General features: G+C 43.8%; 1 protein-coding gene across 1 annotated transcript in view; it reads left to right on the forward strand.

Moving 5' to 3' along the window:
• The window catches only part of PIR (pirin), a gene marked incomplete at both ends in the record, with an annotated part of 124,353 nt that overhangs the window by 73,655 nt on the left and 27,123 nt on the right, over positions 1–23,575 (forward strand). Inside the window, one exon of the mRNA XM_082717059.1 lies at positions 2,117–2,201. Within this exon, the coding sequence (XP_082573185.1) occupies positions 2,117–2,201 (85 nt within the window). The remainder of the gene's footprint in view (positions 1–2,116; positions 2,202–23,575) is intronic.

The following is a 23,575-nucleotide window of genomic DNA, read 5'->3' on the forward strand; positions in this document are numbered from 1 at the left end:
AAAATTTCCCTTTAGCCCTTTTCACATTGTGGCTTTATAATGTATCTCACTGGTTTTTGTTTAGATTTTTGTTAATAAGTACAGAAGTATAGAATTCTGTGCGTGTTTACGTTTGCCCATGGGGGTCTGTGTGTGGCGGTCTTAGTGAGATAGGCTACCATTTTTTGGACACTATGGATGAGGCTGAGAAGCTTGAGGCAGGAAGAAAAGAAAAAGAGCTAGCCAGGAGGGCAGGACTGATGTCTGCGGTGGAAGGCAAGGGTAGAGCAAGTTAACTAGTGGTTCCCCACTCACTTCCTACTGCTCTACCTTGCCCCAGACACATTCTCCCTTCTCGGCAGCTCTAGTCTGAGAAATCAGAAGGGAACTTTCAACAGACCATAAAAGACTCTTAATCTCAGGAAACATACTGAGGGTTGCTGGAGGGGAGGGGGTAGAAGGGATGGGGAGAAGGGAAGGGAAGGGTAGAAGGGGGGTAGAAGTGGGTAGAAGGGAAGGGGCTGGACATTGCGCAGGGTATGTGTGGTGGTGAGTGCTGGGTGCTGTGTAAGACTGATGATTCACAGACCTGTACCCCTGAAACAAATAAAATGTTCTGTGTTGATTAAAAAGATAATAAAAAATAGAGCTTTCAAAATTAGAACGTGAAGGTAAACATTAATTTTCTGACTTGGAATTTTAGGACTGTACATGGGTTTAAACATCAGTGAGTCCTATCATGAGATATTTCAGATGAGTGAACTAAGCCCAGTAGAAGATAAGTGCTTTGTTAGGCAGCAGGAAAAGCAATGCTGGCCTCAGTGCCTCTGGGTTTCCAGTTCAAGAATGTTTTTATGACTATATTCTGGAAAGATTTGAGTAAAAATTAAACTAAGGGCCTCTTTCTCATCAATCCCTTTGCTGTAGGCAGAGATACTGCGTCTGCTACTGAGGCAGAAGTTAGAAAGACAGTTAAGTGACACAGGGCTTATTTTTCTAGAGGAGAACCAAATACTGCCCAGGCAGAAGAACCATCAATGTTATGTGAAGTTGACCCGTGACATTTCATTTTATTTATTTATTTTTAAGTAGTCTTTACCTTCAACAAGGGGCTCAAACTCAAGACCCCAAGATCAAGAGTCGCATGTTCCACCCACTGAGCCAGCCAGGCGCCCCTACCCTTGATCTTTTTGGAAGTAATTTTAGAAGATGTCATAAAAACAAAAACAAAAACAAAAAAAAACAGATCCTTTCCAGATGGTGCCATATACACACCTAACGATCGTAGAGAATTAGATCCCGTGTCCCATGGGTGCAACCCTTGTTTTCCGTACATTTCAACATCTTCAGATTGATGGTGAATGTTTGGGTTCAGGCTGCACCCGGTGCCCTAAGTCTTTCTGGGTTTCTTTTATGCAGATGCAGGGGAGTTTGCTTTTGCTGTCTTTGAAGCTGCGTGGATGCAGCTTGGCCTTCTAATCCACATAAAACCACCTACCAGACCTTTTAAAACCCAAAGCTTCACAAATGAGATACTCATAGGAAAGGGAATAGTCTTCTGGTCACATTATTTACAGTTCTCTCTTCCAAAATTTAATGCACAGACATACACTTTGGCTATACCAAATCCCTTGTCCTGAAGGAGGCATTTTACTGCACAGAGGTAAAGATATTGATGAGTAGTACCCTGTGTATACTGTAAATAATTGTATTACTATGCATGGGATTTTTCCATTATGAAAATGAGTCAATAAATATTTATTGAATACCTACTATGTGGCGGGCACTGTGGGTTGGCCCGAGGTGAAAAGGCAACAATATTCATGTCCTCATAGTGTTTACAGAAATACTGTGCAAAATGATGCCTTTATCAAGGATAGTAAAGCATTCTAGGCTCTGGATTCTCTTTTGGTCTATTTATACATGCATGTTTTTAATCAATGTGAGCTTTCTATTAAAATAGAATAAGACACAGAAAAGTGCACAGATCAAGTGTATATCTCAGAACAATTTTCACCCAGTGAACACACCCATGAAACCAGAAGCCAGGTCAAGAGGCAGACTGTGCTTGACCCCAGCTGAAGTGAGGAAGAACTTTAATTTTGGATAGGTGCTATGGTTTCCTTTTCCTTTTCAGTCTAAGATTTACACTCGCACACCAGCCTTATATTTGGACTTCAAACTGGATGCTGGAGCCAAGCACTGCCAGCCTATTCCTAAAGGTATGATGACTTCTGGGATTTCATCAAAAGAAAAAAAACAAGAGGCTACTTTCTCAGAAATGGGCTCATTTCTGAACCTCAGCACAAGATTCTGTGAACTTCGTTTATGCATAAGTACACTTAGCAAATATCGCTGGGGCTTTTCGAGCAAAGAAGATCAGGTAGAATTCATAGAACGTTAGGGCTGGACTGTCTGCCCCCTTCCCCCCCCCCCCCCGTTTTACAGGTGTAAACGCTAAGACCCAACAGAGTAGTTACTTGTTCAAGTCTTCATGAGGACTTGCTGGACAAGGCAGGACTTTTACCCATGTGTCCTGATTTCCCGGCCCCCGGTGCCTCTGAGTGTTCCTGGAAGCAAATTCCAACCTTGTCACTTATGAACAGGTGTGCCCCTGATTGAGATATAGGGATCCCTTGATAAAAGTATTATTATGGATGACTTACCTTTAAGTCGACTTTCAAATTCAAAGACTACTTAGAAAACTGCCAAGTGTCTAAGTCCGATTTTGTTTATTTATTTATTTAAAGATTTTATTTACTTAGCACAAGTGGCGGTGGGGGCGAGAGGGAGAGAGAAATTCTCAAGCAGACTCCCCACCAAGCGTGGAGCTCCATGCGGGGCTAGATCTCATGACTCTGAGACCACGACCCGAGTTTGAAGCCAAGAGTTGGATGCTCAATTGACTGAGTCACCCAAGAACCCCCACCCCGCGAAGGCCAATTTTATTTTTAGAAATGGTAGCACCTGAGGTCATTAGGCATTCACCTCGAATCCATTATTTTCTTCTTTGGTTTTGTGGTTCTGGCTATTTTAAGGTGCAGAAAAACTTTTTAATTAATACACTTAAACATATGCCTACCCCTTAAAACACATTTTTTTAAATAACAATAAGGATGAAAGCATGTATTTTTTAATGGATTTTATTTTTTTTAATTCAATTTTATTTATTTATTAGAGAGAGAGAGAGAGAGAGAGAGCATGAGAGGGGAGAAGGTCAGAGGGAGAAGCAGACTCCCCATGGAGCTGGGAGCCCGATGCAAGACTTGATCCCAGGACTTGCAAATCATGACCTGAGCCAAAGGCAGTCACTGAACCAGCTGACCCACCCAGGCGCCCTAATGGATTTTATTGTTAGGTAACTTCTACACCCAACATGCGACTTGAACTCACAGCCTCAACATCGAGTTGCGTGTTTTTCTGACTGAGCCAGCCAGCTGCCCCTGAAAGCACATATGCTTTAACCATTAGTGCAGTGCTTTTGCTTTTCCTTTTGACTTTGCTTCCCTCCAGTTCCTTCCAGTACCTTCCCTATACATCCCAGCTCTAGGATGTATCCTAGATATATACTCAGATTAGATCTCATAGTGGCGACACCCTGGGCTATGGGTTGGATGTGATGCATCGTCTCTAAGCGGGTCCTCCCTTCGTCCCTAGTGCTTGGCCATCCTTGTCCACCTGTCCTTCCACACAGGGACTTATTTTAATGCAGTGGTTTTCCGGAGATGGTCGCAAGGTAGATGCACGTTTAATTTCAAAACACATTGTCAGACAAGCACAATCTCACTTTCCATCGGGAACATCTGAGAGCGTCAGCTGCTTGATGACCCCACTGACACTAAGCTGCTGGTTCCTGTTGAGTTTTCTTCTACCCTTAGTCACTACTCTATATGGCCTCACAAGAGAATGTGATATGTCACTTGAAAAGGGTAGACTTCGGTTTTAGTTCATCCTTATAAATTCTAAACCTGAGATTGGTTTTCAAAAACATTTTTGGAGCGGGGCGCCTGGGTGGCTCAGTGGGTTAAAGCCTCTGCCTTTGGCTCAGGTCATGGTCTCAGGGTCCTGGGATCGAGCCCCGCATCGGGCTTTCTGCTCAGCAGGGAGCCTGCTTCCTCCTCTCTCTCTGCCTGCCTCTCTGCCTACTTGTGATTTCTGTCTGTCAAATAAATAAATAAAATCTTTAAAAAAATTTTTGGAGGGATGCCAAAGCTAGTGGCTTAGAAATGCACATTTCTCACTGAGTCAGTATAAACCAATTTGCAACAAGTCTGTTATAAACCCAGCTATGAAGCTGAAGGACCCGTCCTTTCTAAGTCATCACTCCAATTATATGTGTCCCCTCTTTTCCTCAGAGTCTCTGTCTCTGTCACACACACACACACACACACACACATCCCTGTTTACATTACATTCAGTGACAAATCCAGAGTTTGGGGCATCTCTGCCCAGCACCAGATAAACAATTTAATTCTGGTATATATATGGCACTAATTATTTACAGATTTGATACTTGCGGCTGCCTGCAGTCAGTCATATTGACTGGCGAAATCAAGTTGCATAAATTTTATTATTAAGTTGTTTAAGTCAAGGTCACCCTGTGTCCTTTTTTTTTAAGCCACCTTTCTCAGCCAAATTCCATTATGAAACCCAAGGACTGTTTAAATTCATTTTATTTGGGTGCTTTGCTGCAGCCAGTATTTCTTAAAATGTGTCTGTCATTGTCTGGGTCCTGGACATATTTTGTTTGTAATATTTTAATTGTTTTGTTACTCACGGTAAGGGGATTTGACATGGATGTCTGGGTTATGTTTGGCTTTTGGCATGAGCTCCGCAATCTCACTGAGCTAATATTGACATCATTGTATCATCACCCAAGCAGTGGGCTAGAACTAGAGGCAAGACATTGCACCCCCAATTCCAGGGAAATACAGATTTCCCGAGGGACATCCCATTAAGGGTGGTTGGAAGCATTTCTCATGAATCAGACTGGGTTTTATCTGAATTCTTTCCCATAAATAGTATAAGAATTGGTTTTTACCATCTCTGTCTTCCCTTTTTTAAGGCCTGTTCTTGTGGAGTTGGGCTAATCCCGCAGAAAACAGATGTTTTATGCAGTGATGGTTTGGAAGGGAGCTGGTTGCATGAACAGAGCATCACTTACAAAGAATCCAATTTGTCAGGGCTCTGACAATCCCACATTCCTTTAACACTGGCTGCACGTTTTTCATGTTAGTTCTTGGCTGAAATAGGAATAAGTAGTTGTTTTTTGGTTGGTTGGTTGGTTGGTTGGTTGGTTTTTGCCATGACTTTTACCATCTCTTACAAATCAATCTGATTTTCCTTGCTGCAAACTGACTTACAGACAACACTTTTATCATTCACTGAGAAGCACCAAATCTGTATTTCTTTCTTTTTTTTTTAAAGATTATTTATTTATTTATTTGACAGAAATTACAAGTACACTGAGAGGCAGGCAGAGAGAGAGAGAGAAGGAAGCAGGCTCCCTGCTGAGCAGAGAGCCCGATGCGGGACTCGATCCCAGGACCCTGAGATCATGACCTGAGCCGAAGGCAGCGGCTTAACCCACTGAGCCACCCAGACGCCCCATGTATTTCTTTCTTTTTTAAAAAATATTTTATTTATTTATTTGACAGAGAGAGAGAGAGAGATCACAAGTCGGCAGAGAGGCAGAGAGAGAGGGCGAAGCAGGTTCCCTACTGAGCAGAGCCCGATGCGGGGCTCGATCCCAGGACCCTGAGATCATGACCTGAGCCAAAGGCAGAGTCTTAACCCACTGAGCCACCCAGGTGCCCACCAAATCTGTATTTCTAGGAAAATACCTGTCTTGCCCAAGAGACTAGGGCCTTCTGGTCCTCACGTCCCTTTTGTCTTCTGATGGTATCAAAGTGTGGTTCTGAACAGCGCCTCTGTGGCTCCCCCCATCTTCCTGCACCGGGATTCTACCACTACGCGTGCATGCTTTCATTTTAATTAAGATTTTATTTATCTATCTGACAGAGAGAGCACAAGTAGGCAGAATGGCAGGCAGACGGGGAGGGAGAAGCAGGCTCCCTGCTGAGCAGAGAACCCCATGCGGGGCTGGATCCCAGAACCTTGAGATCTTGACCTGAGCCAAAGGCAGAGGCTTAACCCACTGAGCCACCCAGGTACCCCTTTCTGTTACTAGGTATTTAAAGGCATGATCTACAATGTTAAAAATCGACAATGGTTATGGCATGGAAAAACTTCATCGTGTAAGTATTTTTTGCTTCCCCAATCTTTTAGTTTTCTTTACAGTAAATATCCATCACTCCCCCCATTTCTGCTCTCCAGGAGAGTAGCTTGGATAGTCCAGGTGGCCCCAGTATATAATCAAAGGGTCTGTGTAAAAGAAGGAGGAAGCGGGGAGAGTCCGAGGGAAAGGTGTGATGGTGAAAACATAAGTCCAGGTGATGCCCTTGCTTCTTTTGAAAATGGGAGGGGGGCCTTCGGCCAAGCAGGAGGGCAACCTCTATAAGTTAGAAAAGACAGGGAAGTGCATTTCCCCCTAGAGCCTCCAGAAGGATGGCTGTCCTACTGGTACCTTGATTTTAGGACCTGGAGACCCATCTTTGGACACCCCCCCCCCCAGAATTATTAGATAACAAGGTTGTATTGTTTTAAGCCAGCAAGTTTTGGTGATTGTTATAGCAACCATAGGAAACGCATACGTTCTCTTAAATATTGTCAACATATTTTTGCTTTGGCAGGAGGAACAAACAGAAAGGAGCCCTGTCAATTACATTGCACTAGAACTGGGGGGAAAATAGAAATCAGCGCTTCAGAGTGCTTTTTGAAAAAGTAGATTGTAGGGGCACGTGGGTGGCAGAGTCGGTGAAATGTCTGACTCTTGGTTTTGGCTCAGATCGTGACCTCAGGGCCCTGCTCTCAGCATGAAGTCTGTTTGGGATTCTCTCTCCCTTCGCCCTCTCCTCGCCCACCCCCACTCCCTGCTCTTGCTCTAAAATAAATTAATATATCTTTTTTTTTAAAAAAAAAGAAAGTGGATTTTAATGCTGTGCATACAGTAGCTACTCCGTAAATCCAATTAGGATCCGCTCAAATAAATATTCCTGTATTACTTATCCATGTTGCTCTCTAACAAATTACTCCCAAATGTAGTGGTTTAAGATCACACTTGTTATCTCACACTTTAGCTGTGGTCTCTGGCTCAGGGGCTCGTACAAGGTCAGCGGGGCCGCAGCAATCCCAGGGCTGGGCTGGGAAGGATGCGCTTCCCAGCCCACACCCCCATGGCTGGGGACAGCCCTCAGTTTCTTGGGGTTGTTGGCTGTGGCCAGCTGTCACTTCCTTGCCACGTGGGCCTCTCCCTAGGATGGCTCACAACATGGCCCCTGGCTTGATCAGAGCCTACGAGTGAGAGAAGAAGAGTGAACATATGGAAACCAGAGGCTGTCACCCGATATCAAAAGCAACATCCCATTACTTTTGCCCATTCTGCTGGTTAGAACCAGGCCACTAGGTGCAGCCCCGGCTCAGAGAAGAGAGGATTACCGAGGGCATGACTATGAGGCAGGCGGTGTCTTCAAGTCAGCTTGCCAAGCTTACGATCTCGAGTCAGAGCGCCAGACATTTTTCCATATGGTCAGTGACTCGAAAATGAAGTCATGTTTCTTTTTCTCTTATGATTTCTTTCTTTTTTTTTTTTTTTTTGAAAATGGAAGGCGGGTCGGAGGAGGCATGATGAATTCTCCTCAGAGTTCCTGCCTATATGTCTCTTCACAGTCATTATCTACTTTTTAAAAAAAATTTTTTTTGAATTTTATTTATTTATTTGACAGAGATCACAAGTAGGCAGAGGCAGAGGCAGACAGAGAGAGAGAGAGAGAGAGAGAGAGAAGAAGGGAAGTAGGCTCCCTGCTGAGCATAGAGCCGGATGCGGGGCTCAATCCCAGGACCCTGAGACCATGACCTGAGCCGAAGGCAGAGGCTTAACCCACTGAGCCATCCAGGCGCCCCTACTCTTTTTTTTTTTTTTTTAAAGATTTTATATATTTATTTGACAGAGAAAGAGCACACGTAGGGGGAGCAGCAGGCAGAGGGAGAAGGAGAAGCAGGCTCCCCCAAGCAGAGAGCCTGACGTGGGGCTTGATCCCAGGACCCCGGAATCATGACCTGAGCAGAAGGCAGAGGCTTAACTGACTGAGCCGTCCAGGTGCCCCCATTATGTACTTTTTAAGGGAGGATGTCCCAAACATGGATGATTCATGTAGAATTTTAGACTTTCAGGTGTTCCATAGAGAGAAGAAAGACTGATTTGTTCACTACAGAGAATGCATGATTCAATTCATGGCTAGTTTTTGCCAAGCTCTCTACTTACCAGTAGTGCATTAAAATATTCAATCACCATGCCCCTCGCCCTTAGGACATATTCACAACAGTTACAGATGTTAGTAAGTCTTCAGAGCAGTGATGAACACAAACCAGAGCCCGAGCATAAAATTATCCCCAAAGAAGCTTCATATCACTTTCCTTTGGGTGGGTTGTCTGTCTTTTTCATACTAATTTGTAGGGGTTCTTTATTATTTTTTTTAAATATTTAATTTATTGGGGCACCTGGGTGGCTCAGTGGTTTAAGCCTCTGCCTTCAGCTCGGGTCATGATCTCAGAGTCCTGGGATCGAGCCCCACATCGGGCTCTCTGCTCGGCGGGGAGCCCGCTCCCCCCCACCCCCCTGCCTGCCTTCTGCCTACTTGTGATCTCTCTCTCTCTATCAAATAAATAAATAAATAAAAATCTTTAAAATATTTAATTTATTTAATATAAATATAAATATAATATTTAATATAAATATATGTCTGACAGACAGAGATCACAAGTAGGCAGAGCAACAGGCAGCAAGAGATGGGGAGCAGGCTCCCTGCGGAGCAGAGAGCCCGCTGTGAGGCTCGATCCCAGACCCTGAGATCATGACCTGAGCTGAATGCAGAGGCTTTAACCCACTAAGCCACCCAGGAGCCCCTGTAGGGGCTCTTTATATATTATTTTTTAAAGTTCTTTTTTTTTTTAAAGATTTTATTTATTTGTCAGAGAGAGGGAGAGAGAGTGAGCACAGGCAGACAGAATGGCAGGCAGAGGCAGAGGGAGAAGCAGGCTCCCTGCCGAGCAAGGAGCCCGATGTGGGACTCGATCCCAGGATGCTGGGATCATGACCTGAGCCAAAGGCAGCTGCTTAACCAACTGAGCCACCCAGGCATCCCTAAATTTCATTTTTATTTAAATTCTGGGTTTCAGAAGATCTTTATATATTCTAGATACTTTTCATTGTCAGTTATTTGTAATATAATATGAGAAGATATATGCAAATATCTTCTCCCTTTTGCCTTGTTTTTCACTCTTCTATATACTATGATATTTTTCTCTATGTTAATAAATAAAAATTCCTTTAATTTATTGGTTTGTTCCTGGGGCGCCTGGGTGGCTGAGTCTGTTGAGCGGCTGCCTTCAGCTCAGGTCATGATCCTGGAGTCCTGGGATCGAGCCCCACGTCAGGCTCTCTGCTTGGGTGGGGAGCCTGCTTCCCCCTCTGCCTGCTGCTCCCCGTGCTTGTGCTCTCCTTCCCATTCTATCTCAAATAAGTAAATAAATAAAAATCTTTAAAAAAAATGTATTGGTCTATTCCTTAAAATATGAGTAAGAGTTTTCTGTAGCTTCTTTTATAAACTGTCCCAGCTCAAGATCGTGAAAGTGCTCTATTCTTGTAGATGTTTTGTTGTTTTGCTTGTTGTATTGATTTATCTACACCTGGAGTTGATTTTCATATGTAGTGAGATGCAGTTGCATTTTTTTTTTTAAATGTGGCTTTGGAAAAGAGAAAAAATAGAGCCAAAATCCGTGACAGAGAATATCATGAACATTTGGGGAGCTCACACTTCACTGAATCATCCTGCGGTAATAATTATTATTTTTAGCATTTATTAAGTGCCTGTTGTTTGCCAGAAACTGCTCTAAGAACTCGCCCTGTATTAACTGCTGCAGTCCTAAGTCTGTGAGGTAAAGACTGTGATTATGCCATTTTTCAGATGAGGAAACTGAGGTACAAAGAAGTGACTTGCTTGACTTGAACTTACTCAAGGTCAACCAGCTAGAGAGCGTTGCCCAAGAGATTCTAACTTACACAGTTGGGCTTTTGCTGTGACTCAGCTACCAAGGTCCAGACAAAATGAGTGGCTCTTTACTCACCATTACCCACCCAATCAGCAGTACCGTGGACATATTGGTAAATAAATCCAAGACTTGGCAAATAGGTTAAAAAAAAATAACAAATTTTGAAAAATTTTAAATAAATCTCCCCAGTTTGAAAATTGTAGTGTCTTTTTCTAATCTGTCATTCTTAGGAGAGAACAAATTAAATTGATAGTGTAAAGTAAGAAATGTTCTAAGAATTTAAATGCATTTCAGCTTTGATGGGGGTTTTTGTTTTGTTTTGTTTTGTTTTTCATAGTTGTGATGAAGTCGCAGAACCTAAGTCAGGTTCGGTGGGGTGAGGAGGTTCGGAGCCGACGACTAAAGAAAGAATTCTTAAGACGTCATTGGTGCAAAATGGTGGTTTATTAAAGCACGGGGACAGGGCCCGTGGGCAGGCAGAGATGCGGCTGCCGCCCCGGGTTGTGAGGGATGGCAGGTTATGTACCCTGCTGTTGGGGGAAGGTGAGGGGAAGGGAGGTTTCAGTGGAGTTTTCATATGCTAAAGAGGGCCTACAAGGTGCCAGGATGTTCCGGGCCTGCCGGAGGCCTTGCCCTTGCTGCTGGATCAATGTTGTCTTTAGACCAGTCATTAACATTAAGATAGTTGGGAGACTTTTTGGTGGGGTGTCACAATCCTGCTATCAATCGTCTTTGTTAGTGAGATTTAGAACATTTGTAAGCCAAGGGAGACTCCGGTCTAGCAGGATTGTGAGCTCTGCAAGTTAACTATTTGCTTATTGTTCATGGCAGTCAGGGCTGCCTGAGGGATGCTACACATATGGAGGGGAGCGGATGAAGGGGGGGGGTGCAAGGCAAGGCACCAGCTTTTGCTTTGTCCTCAGCCAGCCTCCTGCTCCCTCATCATTCCCCCCTGAACAATTTTGACCCTTAAATCTTTAAGGTGGTTGAAGGTGGAAGGTCTCCTCTTCTGTAACTTCTTCCTGCTGAATAGGGGCGTAGAGCTGTCCCTACCTACTGGGGTCAATATTGATCAGTGGAGGAATGTATAGGGGAGTTACGAAAGGCAGAGGCAGCCGAATCCAGCGCTGACAGTGAAGGAGTGTCTTTGCGCGTGGTAAGGATCATCTGTCGTGGTGAAGTCATTGCAGCAATGGAGTCTCGGCACCAAGTAGAGAAACATGGAACAAAGCAACATATTAAGGTTAATAAGGCGATTTGGCCATAGTCCTCCTTCAAACCAGGAACTTAACCATTCACTGAGAGAGAAGGATCTTGTAGATCCTTAATCTGGGCATTCATGTCTTTTATTAGTCCTGTGACATTTTTGTGATAGTCTGGAATGTACACACAACATTCTGTCTTGATAATTGCACATGTGCCACCCTGTGCTGCTGTCAGGACATCTAAGGCCATCCTTAGTATAGCGATAAGGAGGGTTTTGGAACTTAGGCCCATATTTGATTGGGGAGTTATGGCTTGACAGCAATCCCCTTTCCTTCCAAATAGCTCCATGGGCATGTAGTACCAGGAAGGCATATTTGGAGTCAGTGTTAATGTTTTTAGGCTTTGGCAATTGAAAAGTGCTAGTGAGCACTTTGGCACACCTAGCTTTTCTTATTTTTTCTATGAAAACTACTGTCATCAGAAAACCAACTGTCGTTCATATTTTTAACAGGGGCATCTTAAATCTGGCCAGATAGAGTATGCAAGATCAATAACCTTTTTGCTCTATAGAGAAAGAAGTACAGTGGTCAGGTTCAGGCATACAGGTAACTAGGTTTAAAGTTTGACAAGTTTTATTTCGGGCATATCTGTTAATGTAGCCCAGTATTTAATAAGTTGGCCTCCATCATCCATTGGTGGCCTTTGCCTTCTAAGACAAATCTGGACCTGATGTGACATCATTACAGTCAAGGACTGTCCCATAGTGAGCTTTGAGGCTCTTTTATAGGAGGGCTGTTCCATGCTTAGCTAAAGCATCTATTTGCAATTGCACCTCAACAGAGGTGGCCTCTAGGATAAATATGACAAAGGGGTGAAACCAATAAGACGACCTTTGAGTGGTCCAGCCTTAACAATATCCTGATTACAGAGGATCATTGTCAAGTGGGAGAAAACTTGTCAAGAGGTAAGGGGAGTCCCCCATGGATCATTCAATCCACTCATAAAGAAAGTGGGGTCATCCATTATCTCCACAAGTCCATAGTTAATCCTATGGAGTGCGATAGGTTGGCTTTTAGGCAATTTCATTATCCCAGCCACACACAAGGTGTTAGTTAAGTTATACAATTGCAGGGAATCAATCCCATTTTCCAGTTGTTTAATCATATGCAGTGGGGTCTGCTAATATCCCCACAAAATAATAAGATCGACTAAAGAAGCTATTGTGCAACTTCTCTGAAGTTTACCTCAAATTGTTTAGCATAGGTAAACATTTAAAGACAATCAAATCTAGAATTTAACATCCATAAAGGCGTGTTACTAAAACATAATTTTTCTCTAAAATAACCCTCATTTACAGAGGTAGCCAAATCAAGACTAATTCACTTGTGAAATAAGTCCAGTTTTAACAAACTTGGCCTATTTATTTACATAAGCTCAGCAAGAACAGCGAGTGTGATCAATAGATCTTTTAGAATCTGCTTTGCTGGGACTTTGTATAAGGAATCTCTAGGTTGAACTTTTAGTAGCCTCTCCGGGCCAGAAGCCAAGCCCTGTATTTGCCATCAGGCTTGCCTGCAATACCTTTGGGTGAATTCCTCTTCCTGAGACTGCACCTACCAAGGAGTGACATTCTTTACTCACCTGGTGAGGCTGCTGGGAACTCTGTAAGCAAGGTATCAGGCCAACAGTCCCAAGGGGCTTTATGGCTCCAGGTTTCATAAAGTTAACCTTAGTTCCTTAAAGCTGTCTGGTCATATCTGAGTCTTTTCAAATATGACATCCCAGTCAAAGCCTTGGTAAAATAACCCATGTTTCCAATTCTTTCCTGTTACAAGGAGAACAGATTCTTATTGAACTTATGCAAATGACTGATTGCCATGGAAGAAAGAATACTTACTAAGACCTTTTGGTTTCAGAGGGTTCAGATAGAGAGAAAAGGTGAATGCCTTGAGCATCTTTACAAATGAGCACTTTTACATCTCTGTAAAGTTACAGATAACTTAAGAAGTATCCCTAGTCTGGAAGAGCAAACATTAGAGAGAACCAGCAATGTTTAAAGTAAGACAAAACATTAAGAGACACAACACTATAATCTTTTAGTTCATTTAGTCCCATGTTACTAATTCTGGTGAATGCGGCTTTAGTCAGTTCTGGAAATTCTTACCCATTTCAGTTTTAGGATTTTCAAGCATATCAAATATCTGTATTTGTCCTGAAAGTCCTTTATAGGAATCTACTTGAAGATAAAACTTATTTTACCAGAGAATTAAAACAATTATAAATGACAAAAACTCAGAATGGATATGGTTAGAGCTAAAGAGACACGGGAGTTTACAATTTAGCTGCAAGGAAATCAGGTTATTTCTGTGATACATAGCATTTCCATAATTACAGTATCAAGCGATGATCTCTCAAAACATTAAAACTTTAGGAAGTGCATAGAATCTCAAGAATAGTTATAGCATTTTCCCAAATGTAATCCAATGTTTATCACTGGTTCAGTGGTACTTCATGAGCAACTTCACATACCAAGGAAAAGCCTGAGTTAAAGAGATTTACAATTTAAATCCTGTCAACATTTGCTAAAATCTTAGAAAGTTTTAAAGCACATGCCTAAATATAATTAGGGATGTTAAACACCTGATAAAACTGAACATAGAAACTCGTTTTTCTGGGCAGGCAAAGAGAAAACCATTTACATTTTCTTAACAGCAGATCAATTGATCTAAGAAAGCATTGTCCTTTTTGAACAGAGAATTTCAGTCTTGTACCAATGTACCTTAAAACCCATTCATTTCAATCTTAATCCATTCTTGACCATAGCTAAAATTCCTTTTCTGAAGATTTCCCTTCACAAACCTTCTACACTTTCCTTTGCATTCAGGTTTTGTCCCAAGTCAATTCCTTCCAAACAACCATCTCATTTAGGACAAAATTACCTTCCTTTACCTTCAACAAAATGTATTCCCATTCCTTAAGTCTTTCTTACATATCTCCTACTTTCCTACATACAGAGTTTCCCTTTATTTCCATCAGTCTTAGTTACATTAAGCAGAACTTTGTATTCTTAGAAACACCTTTAGTTATTAACCAATTGTGAACTGCTACAACAGAATTCTTCAGGTGGCAATTCATGAATCAGTTAAGTGGCAAACAAGTTTACCAGCAGATTTAAATACTCTTAGTTTCTTTGCAGTAAGAGGTCAAAAGCACAAACCTACATCCAGAAATTAACGACTTAGCATTTTATCCTATTTGGTTAAGACCTAGATGTCCGCAATTTAATTCCATTTGTCATCCAAGCAAAACTTTAAAACTTTCAGGTTACCAAAGACTTTGAAAGCTACTTCAGCAATTACCCATTAGAACTTTGAGACAGACAATTAACCATCAGTTTAGTCATTTCTTTGCTAACAAATTTTAATAAATAACATGAGCTTATTTGACCTTCAGTAAACTTTGATAGAATAAAAGCTTCACATTTACTGCTGTAAACTTAAAAGACAGGTCTTAATTAAACCAACAAACTTAACTTAGTTCCAATAGTGATTTATGTTCCACCTGGGCCCACTCCAATTTGAATGTTTACCTGAGACATGCGTGGGAAGATCTGGAGTGGGGGTGTTCTTCTTGCTCCTTGACAGTGAAGAGAGAAGGAGCCGTGGTGCATGATCTAGAGGCTAGTCATGCAGGCTGCACGCACCTTGGTGCAGAAACAGAAGGGGAAAACAGAGGAAACAAAGTGCTGCCAGGAGGCAGAGAAGGGATTCCCGGTTTTAGAGCTCATAAGCCCCAACAGAGGAGCAGACGTCATACTTTCCCACCAGCAAGGGGGGAGGGGTTAGGCAGTCCAAGTCAGGCCAGAGAACACAGGGAAACTTCCCCGAAACAAAGAGAGTTTCGGCAGCTGCTTGGGAATATTCCTTATGGTCTCTGTCTCGAGTTAGACCAACCCCAGTTGGCTCCAGTTATAGCCATTAACACGGGATGTGAGTGAGGGAGAAGCCCCCACATATTAAGAGAAACAGAGGAATAAAGCCAGAGTCCCCTTTGCTAGGGATGGCCCAGCAACCTGGGTTTACTAGAAGAAGGCTTATTTACGTAATTACCATCCAATATGTCAGGAGAAAGTTTACTAGCTGACTCATTTGGGCAAACACATTTTGCAAAAGCCCCTTAGTCTGGGGTCCTGGTGTAGAGCAATAAAGGCCTAGGTATGAGCAGTGAAGGTGTCCTAGGTCCATTTGCCCTCTTTCCTGCAGAGATCTAACTGATAGATCCCACTGAGGCCATGTAGTGTTACAGGAGCTCAGTCCTTTCCTAAGTTTTGCAATCCAAATTATTTCCAGTGGGTTAAAAGGCACCCCAAGGTAGAGTCCTTGGGAACTGAAGAAGCCTACTGAGGCCATGCTTCCAGAAAAGTAATGAAGGTCCATTACCAAATCCCCCCTGACTCCTGGGTAGCGTCCCACGCAGGATATGTCAGAGGTTCCTGTGTATCAAAAGCGACCGGAGGCGTCCCTCAACAAAAATCGCTATTGATCACCGTTTTGCCTTCCCTGGGAAGGCATTCCTGCCGTTAAAGGCCCTGGAAGGGGTGCCGGCGCCCCTCCGCTTCCCCATCGCATCCTAGGCTGCCAATGGGTGCCTGGTGAATGGACTAAAACGCTTGTGCCATACTATCCTATGTCCTGAAGACTGCATACTGTTTTGCCATATTAACCCATGGAAGTACTAGAAAAGTTTGGCAAGGGGAAATTACCCAATTTCATAGCTTTAGGCGGTTTGCAGAGGACACTGACGAGAAACAGTAAAGATTGAAATCCGTCATGGTCTATGCGACATTCCAACACATGTGGTCCTTACAGCCAACTTCCCTAGGAAATGGTCCCCGGTTGCGTTTTAATTCAATCGGGTACTGGTTTCGGCCGGCTCCCAGTGGAGGTCTCGCGGCCAGAAGTGGCTAGACCGGACATGTGGAGGGGATCACATTAGATCATTCAGGAGGAAACCTCACACGGGAGTCTTAAGATTGGCAGCCGTCCTGGTGACTTAGGTGGCTGTCCCGTGCCCAAGAGAGACAACTTTCTATAAGAACAGGAATAGAGTGAGGCCATCAAGTTTCTGGGTCTTATTGCCATTCCGGCCAGGGTACTAGCTTACAGCCAAAAGGCAGGCGCTCTCCTCCCCGTGGAGTAGCCACGGGCCAGAGGATTACAGCCTGAGCAATTGACATGCAAGTGTTCCAATAAGACCGTACTCCTTGAAAAAGCCCTGGAATGAGAGTACAGGAAAAGGAGAGAAAGTACTCACCAATTTGCACCGAAGCTCAGAGTCCAAATGTAAAGACTCACAAATCTCCTGGCTGGCTCGCCAAAAATGATGAAGTCGCAGAACCTAAGTCAGGTTCGGTGGGGTGAGGAGGTTCGGAGCCGACGACTAAAGAAAGAATTCTTAAGACGTCATTGGTGCAAAATGGTGGTTTATTAAAGCACGGGGACAGGGCCCGTGGGCAGGCAGAGATGCGGCTGCCGCCCCGGGTTGTGAGGGATGGCAGGTTATGTACCCTGCTGTTGGGGGAAGGTGAGGGGAAGGGAGGTTTCAGTGGAGTTTTCATATGCTAAAGAGGGCCTACAAGGTGCCAGGATGTTCCGGGCCTGCCGGAGGCCTTGCCCTTGCTGCTGGATCAATGTTGTCTTTAGACCAGTCATTAACATTAAGATAGTTGGGAGACTTTTTGGTGGGGTGTCACAATCCTGCTATCAATCGTCTTTGTTAGTGAGATTTAGAACATTTGTAAGCCAAGGGAGACTCCGGTCTAGCAGGATTGTGAGCTCTGCAAGTTAACTATTTGCTTATTGTTCATGGCAGTCAGGGCTGCCTGAGGGATGCTACACATATGGAGGGGAGCGGATGAAGGGGGGGGGTGCAAGGCAAGGCACCAGCTTTTGCTTTGTCCTCAGCCAGCCTCCTGCTCCCTCATCAGTTGCAGGTCCTACTTAAAAATCTCTTTTCTCTTGGGGCACCTGGGTGTCTCAGTCAGTTAAGCCTCTGACTCTTGAGTTAGGCTCGGGTTATGATCTCAGGGTTGTGAGATGGAGCTCCATGCTGGGCATGGAACGTACCTGCTTAAGATTCTCTCTCCCTTGTCCTCCCCCCCCCATAAAAACTTTATTAAAAAGTGTTTTTTCTCTTAGGGCATTTATGGCATTCTCTGATTATTTCAGGTTTCTATTGCTTTCTGAACCTTTATTTAATCCTTAAAGTTCTATATATTTTGGTTCCCAATTGTCTTGGCCTTAATCTAAGTTCAAATGCCTAAATCATTTCTATTTTACAGCCCTTAAGTGTAATTTGATGATTACAACTACATATTTCAATTATTATCTGGGTTTTTCTGAGCAATTAAAAACCAGTCGTGAGCACTGTATACTTAGAGATGAGAAAAAAGTCTGTCCAAATAAAACTAAGGAATGATAGTAACATGTATTATTTGAGTTAAAAATGATCACATTAACATATCTTAGTGGTGGGAAAATTTCACTATAGACTTAGTCTGTAAAGAGCGGGAAGCTCCTGGGGGATTCTAATGCTTTTTTTTTTTTTTTCTGTTTTATTAGCAAGAAGTTAATCAGCAAAGCTTGTCCTCCAAAGGGCTAGGCTCCATTCTGGGCACACAGAAGGCGGTCTTCATTCCAGAGACCTTGTGTTGCTAATACATTTCTTACTCAAAATGTTAAATTTTATTCATTTCTTAATTTTTCTGTTAGTTTCTGGTGCAGTGAATGTTCAGTATTCTCAATGGTGGCCCGAACTCTAGGGGAAGGTTTTCCTTTAGGTTGTGGTTCTTCTTGGTAAAATATGAGCACTTTAGAGATAGCTCTTAATGGTGTATGCCTGTGGCTTAAAAATATAGACTGTAGTAAGATCATTCTTGAGTATGTAAAGCATATTCTGAGTATATGGTACTCCAGAAAGCCAATTATCTCAAGTATCTTTACCCTGGTACCATTCTTTACAATATCGTTGGGCATTTTTCATGGTGTCACCAAATGTGATAAAATGGGCATTCTCTTGTTTTCTTTTGCTAGAATTCCTACGAGGTCATAGAATAATCTACCTCTTTTCCCATCTCTTTGGCAGAGCTGTAATGTTGACGACCCCTCTCGTGGTTTGCTTGTCCTTATAAGATAGCGGTTCATTGCCCGTGCTTGGCGAGTTTGTAGGTCTAGTGGGCTGCCAGCTGCTGTATGATCAGAAAGCTCACCGTATGCCACCAATCCTAGACCGCAGTGTTCGATGGGACACAATGTCCTAAGTGCTATGGGGTTCTTGATGAGGACAGCAGGGATCCATTCTCTACACTCTGTGAAATGACGCTGCTGAGCTTTGTTCAACCTATACTGTAATCCAAGAGACCAGTTGGCTTGGAATTGAGGGTGATGCTCTGGGGACCGTGGGCCCATCTCTGTGACAAGGACCCTCCTCTGGCCTGGGTCCCAGCTCATCAGAAGCATGGGTAGCAGCCACTGCAACCTCTTGACCTATATAAATTCAGAGGAGAGGGGAAAGAGAAGGAAGGGACAGGAACGGGGAACCTTGCGTAGATAACCGTGACAACATCGAGCTCACGCACATGTACTTAGACGCATGTATACGATACAGATATGTGTCTGTTTAGACCAGGCACACACTGTCACTGGGTCAGCGTAACAGTCGTGTCATACGTATTATGTCCTTATTTTACAAACCAGGAAACTGCCTCAGACGGGCTAACTGTCTGCTCCTGGGTCTCCCTGAGGGTCTCTTGCTGATTTTTAAACAAGCATTTCCTGCCTGTGATTTTGTTGCTTAGTTGCCTTGTTTTCCATGGTACCACACCCTGTAAGGCTGTAAGGCTGGCTGCTGCCTTCTGCTTCCTCCTTCCCCTGGAGGGATTTGCTGCGTTAGAATGAACCGAGGAGGGAGGACAAGCAGAGAGGCGACAGGACTGGAGAAGTAGGTCCCGGCTGAGAGGCGTCTGTCTGCCAGGGCTGGCGTCTGGGCGGGTTGGGGAGACCAGCGAGCCACTGAAGGGTTTTAAGTGAAAGGTCCCGTTAGCTGTGTGAGGCAAATGGATTGAAGGCGACCAGGGGACTTCTCTTTCACTTATAATTTTATCTGTAAAAAGAAAAGAAAAACAAGAAATATGGCAACACGTATATTTATTATTTCCTCCTTTGTGCTCTTCTGAATTTAAACAATTAAGACCCCGAAAAGGAACTCTTCTCTAAAGTTGAGGAATGAGGGATGCTTGGGTGGCTCTGTCGGTTAAGGGTTTGCCTTCAGCTCAGGTTTTGATCCCAGGGTTGTGGGATCGAGTCCCACATCAGGCTCCCTGCTCAGCGGGGAGCCTGCTTCTCCGCCTCCCGCTTCCCCTGCTTGTGCTCTCTGACAAATAAATAAAGGACATCTTTTAAAAAGTAAAGTTGAGGGATGAAACAGTTTTGTCTAAGGATGAGGAAACATCAGACAATCCCAAACTGAGGGACATTCTACAAAATAACTGCTCTGTGCTTTTAATGAAAAGCGTTGAGGAAGTGTTGTCCGTGCAAGGAGATTCGATGTGGGGACTAAATGCAGCCCGAGACCCAGGAGTAGAGCCTGGCCTGGGCTTCTGTTTCGGGGTTTGTGTGGTTGGTTGGTTGGTTTTTTGTTTTGTTTTGTTTTTTTGTTTTTGTTTGGCATAAAAGGCATTATTGAAACATTTGGCCCAATTTGGATATCTGTGTATTTTTTTTCATTGGTATTATATCAGTTTCATAATTGTTATAAATATGTTTATGTAGGAAAATAGCCTTATTTTTAGGAAATATATCCTGCTAAAGAACAAAAATTGAGCTGAGTAAATCTGAGGATTGAATTGGCTTTATTTGGGAGTTCATGATTGAGGCAGCTTCCCATCTAGTAAGTAGACAGGGGCTCCTGGGAGTTGTACAAAATGGAAGATTTTTCTGGGGCAGTAGAAGGATGGGGCAGGATGTTAGCGAAAGAAAAAGGATTATTTCTGTAAGGGCCTATTCAGCCAGAGCAGCCCCACCCCGGTTGAACTGCCATTTTGCTGTAAAGCTTAAATTGATCTTGCCCCCTCCCGCCCCCCCCCCGGGGGGGGGGAACTTATTTAAAAGCAAGTCAGAGAAACCAGTCCCAGGTAAGAAAGTCCAAGTACAAGGGTGGGTCAGGCCAGGTGGAGGTATTCAATCAGTGGGGGGCGCATACTGTCTCCTAGCTACCAAGGAGTATGGGCCCCGCCCTTTGGGAGCCTTTTGGTGCCAATCCTAACCAAGGTGTGATAAGCTGGTTCAAATGTCTACTAGGGTAAATTGTAATTCAATTGGTCACCTAGCATCACTGTGGAGTTTCCTGTGTGTATTACAATCTCATTGGCCACCTGTGTATGGCCAGGCCCAACCCCAGGGCCTTTGCTCTGTAAAAGTTAGTCTGGGAAGCAGGGAGGGGTCGTCCTCTCTGGAGGGGCACCCCTGGCCAGCGTGTTTGACAGCCGGGATGATTCCTGATGCTTGGCACAAGATAAAGCTTTGCTTGACCTTCGCTTTGTATCAGTCTCACTCCTTTCATCACGGACCCATTATCGGGGTACCCAATTTGGGGGGACCCAACATTTCCATTCTGGATATCTTCCTTTTTGTGGGAAGGGACTCCCCTTCCAAAGGGTTTTTATCATGCAGATGACCTCACCAGGCGTGGTCAGGGCATTTCAGGGAAACTCTTAAAAGGTCACATTTTGGGGAGAAGTTCAAAGTTGTAATTAAGGGGCACCTTAAGGTGGCTCAGTCAGTTAAGTGTCTGACTGTTGATTTCAGTTCAGGTCAAGTCTTAGGGTCATGAGATTGAGCCCCATGTGGGGCTCCAGACTCAGTAGGGAGTCAGTCTGAGAACCCTGCATATTTGTCCGTGCGCACGCTTTCTCTCGTTCACTCTCTCAAATAAATTAAAGAAGTTGTACTTAAGTCTTGGCTTTCTGTCTTGGGGGACAAATGACTCCATTTTGGACTTCTTTTCTTTTTTTTAACAATATTGAATTATTTCAAAATACAGGGATATCATATCTGTAAACCTGTTCAAATATTTCAGAAGACAAGATTTACGTATTTCTAGAAAGAATGATGAAGCATATTGTGATAACGTGTAAGCTTTTAGAGAATCTGGGTGGGGGTATATGGTAATTCTCTATATTATTTTTGTAACGTTTCTGTATTCTGAAATTATTTCAAAATAAAAATTAAAAAAAGGAATTTGTTTAAGTGAAGAGGGGGAGGAGACGATCAGGTGGGTCGCCTTGCATCCCAGACCACTAGGCTTGGAGTCCATGGGGAGGGAGCTACTTCCCCAAGATGAACTTAGAGCCATGGAGGGGTAGGGGAGTTGTCCTGAGTGATGTGGTTTGAAGTGGGCGGGGGGAGTTTGAAGGCAATGGCCAAGAAAGAATCCTTGAGATGTCTTCAGTGCAAAATGGTGGTTTTATTAACGCCCGGGGACAGGACCTGTGGGCAGAAAGAGCGGCACTGGGGTTGTGATGGGTGACTGATTATATACTTTCAGGGGTTAGGGGTTAGGGAAGGGGTTAGGGAGAGCGTAAGTCTCCAAGGAATTTTGGAGACAAGATGTCCAGGACGTTGAGGGGGCTAGCTGTTGTTAGGAAAGGGTCATTTATTACCATCTAATAAAAACTCAGTCATGAGACCCTTCAGATGTGTATCAGTGGGCAGTATGCTTGGAGGGTGATTGCCAACATGTATCTTGGTGTCGGGGGAAGTAGAGATAAAGGAAGTTTCTAAAGGAATTTTTTAAAAAGTGATCCTACTTAACCTACCATATCCCTGAATCGATCTCTTTTGTTTTTTTTAAAATTGTATTTATTTATTTGACAGAGAGAGAGAGAGATCACAAGCAGGCAGAGCAGCAGGTAGAGAGAGAAAGGGAAGCAGACTCCCCGCCAAGCAGAGAGCCCGATGCGGGGCTCAATCCCAGGACCCTGAGATCATGACCTGAGCCACCCAGGCGCCCTTCTAAAGGAATTTTTAAAAGTTAAAGTAGACTTATAGGATCCTGAGGGTCAGGCTAAGATTGTCTCTTGCCTTGGCAAAGTAGTAACAGTGAGGCAGCTGAGTTTCTAGAGGAATGTCCCTCTGCCTGTTTCAAGGACTTGTCCGTGGGCTATAAGTATTAAGGACATTTTTTTTTTCCCCTTGTGCCTCGGTTTCCCACATCCCATGTATAGGGAGTAGCTGCAAAATTCACTGAAATAAGGAACTCTCCGGCTCAGGCAGGAGGAGAATGAGCTGGGTTAAAGCAAGGAACGCAGGCCAGGAAAAGTTCTCACTAGGGACACTGGCAAGAATTAGGAACCACCCTGGGAATGAGAGCAGAAGGCACAGAAAATGATTTTCATATTTAAAAGTCTTACTTTTTTTTTAATGTTTGACTAAAGGAAGCCCTACTTACATGTGGTGCTGATTAAACCATCCTACGGGGCCAGAGGTGAAATGAGACCTCTGTCCCCTCTTCTGTCGTGGCCCGAGGGAGGGGAAGAGCTTCCCAGCTGCCTGGACCCAGGAGCTTGGAGACCTGGTTGGTGGAAGAAAGGAAACTATAGGGCCTGTGACCCTATATAAAAATGGGGGGATGGTATTAATTCCTGGTGCAGGACATAAAGTTGGGGGGAGGGAGCAGGGAAGGATGAGGAGGACCCAAAATCTTACCAGAGAGCGCTTTGCTGATGCAATTCTACTCTTGCAGAGAAGGAATTCTAATAAAAATGTGCTGGCTCTTAAACATACAGGAAGCGTTCACACAATTGGACTTTTGTTTCACTGTAGTCAGAAGAAGGCAGAGAAAGAAGTAGTGGTGAAACAAGAAAGGAGTTTATTCATTTGTTCCCACACTGGGAATACTGCAAACTTGTAGCTCAGAGATTGTCTCCAAAGTGCTAAAAATACTTCCCGGTTTATAGAAGGAAAATGTGGGACACGGTGGGGCGGGTGCCCGCAGGTGAGCAGTGAAGGGCCAATCCATCGTGGGAGGGCTCTTGCTGGCTCAGGGCGGTCCTTACTGCTTGAGGGGGTAGTTTCAGGTCCCATCAGGGGGTGCCCTGCCCTCACCGTCTTTTGCCTGAGCCAGGAGACAAGTTGGAAAGAATGGAATCAATTAGAAAGTTTGA

This window comes from Mustela nivalis (assembly GCF_964662115.1).
Source record: "Mustela nivalis genome assembly, chromosome: X".
Classification (NCBI taxonomy): Eukaryota; Metazoa; Chordata; class Mammalia; order Carnivora; family Mustelidae; genus Mustela; species Mustela nivalis.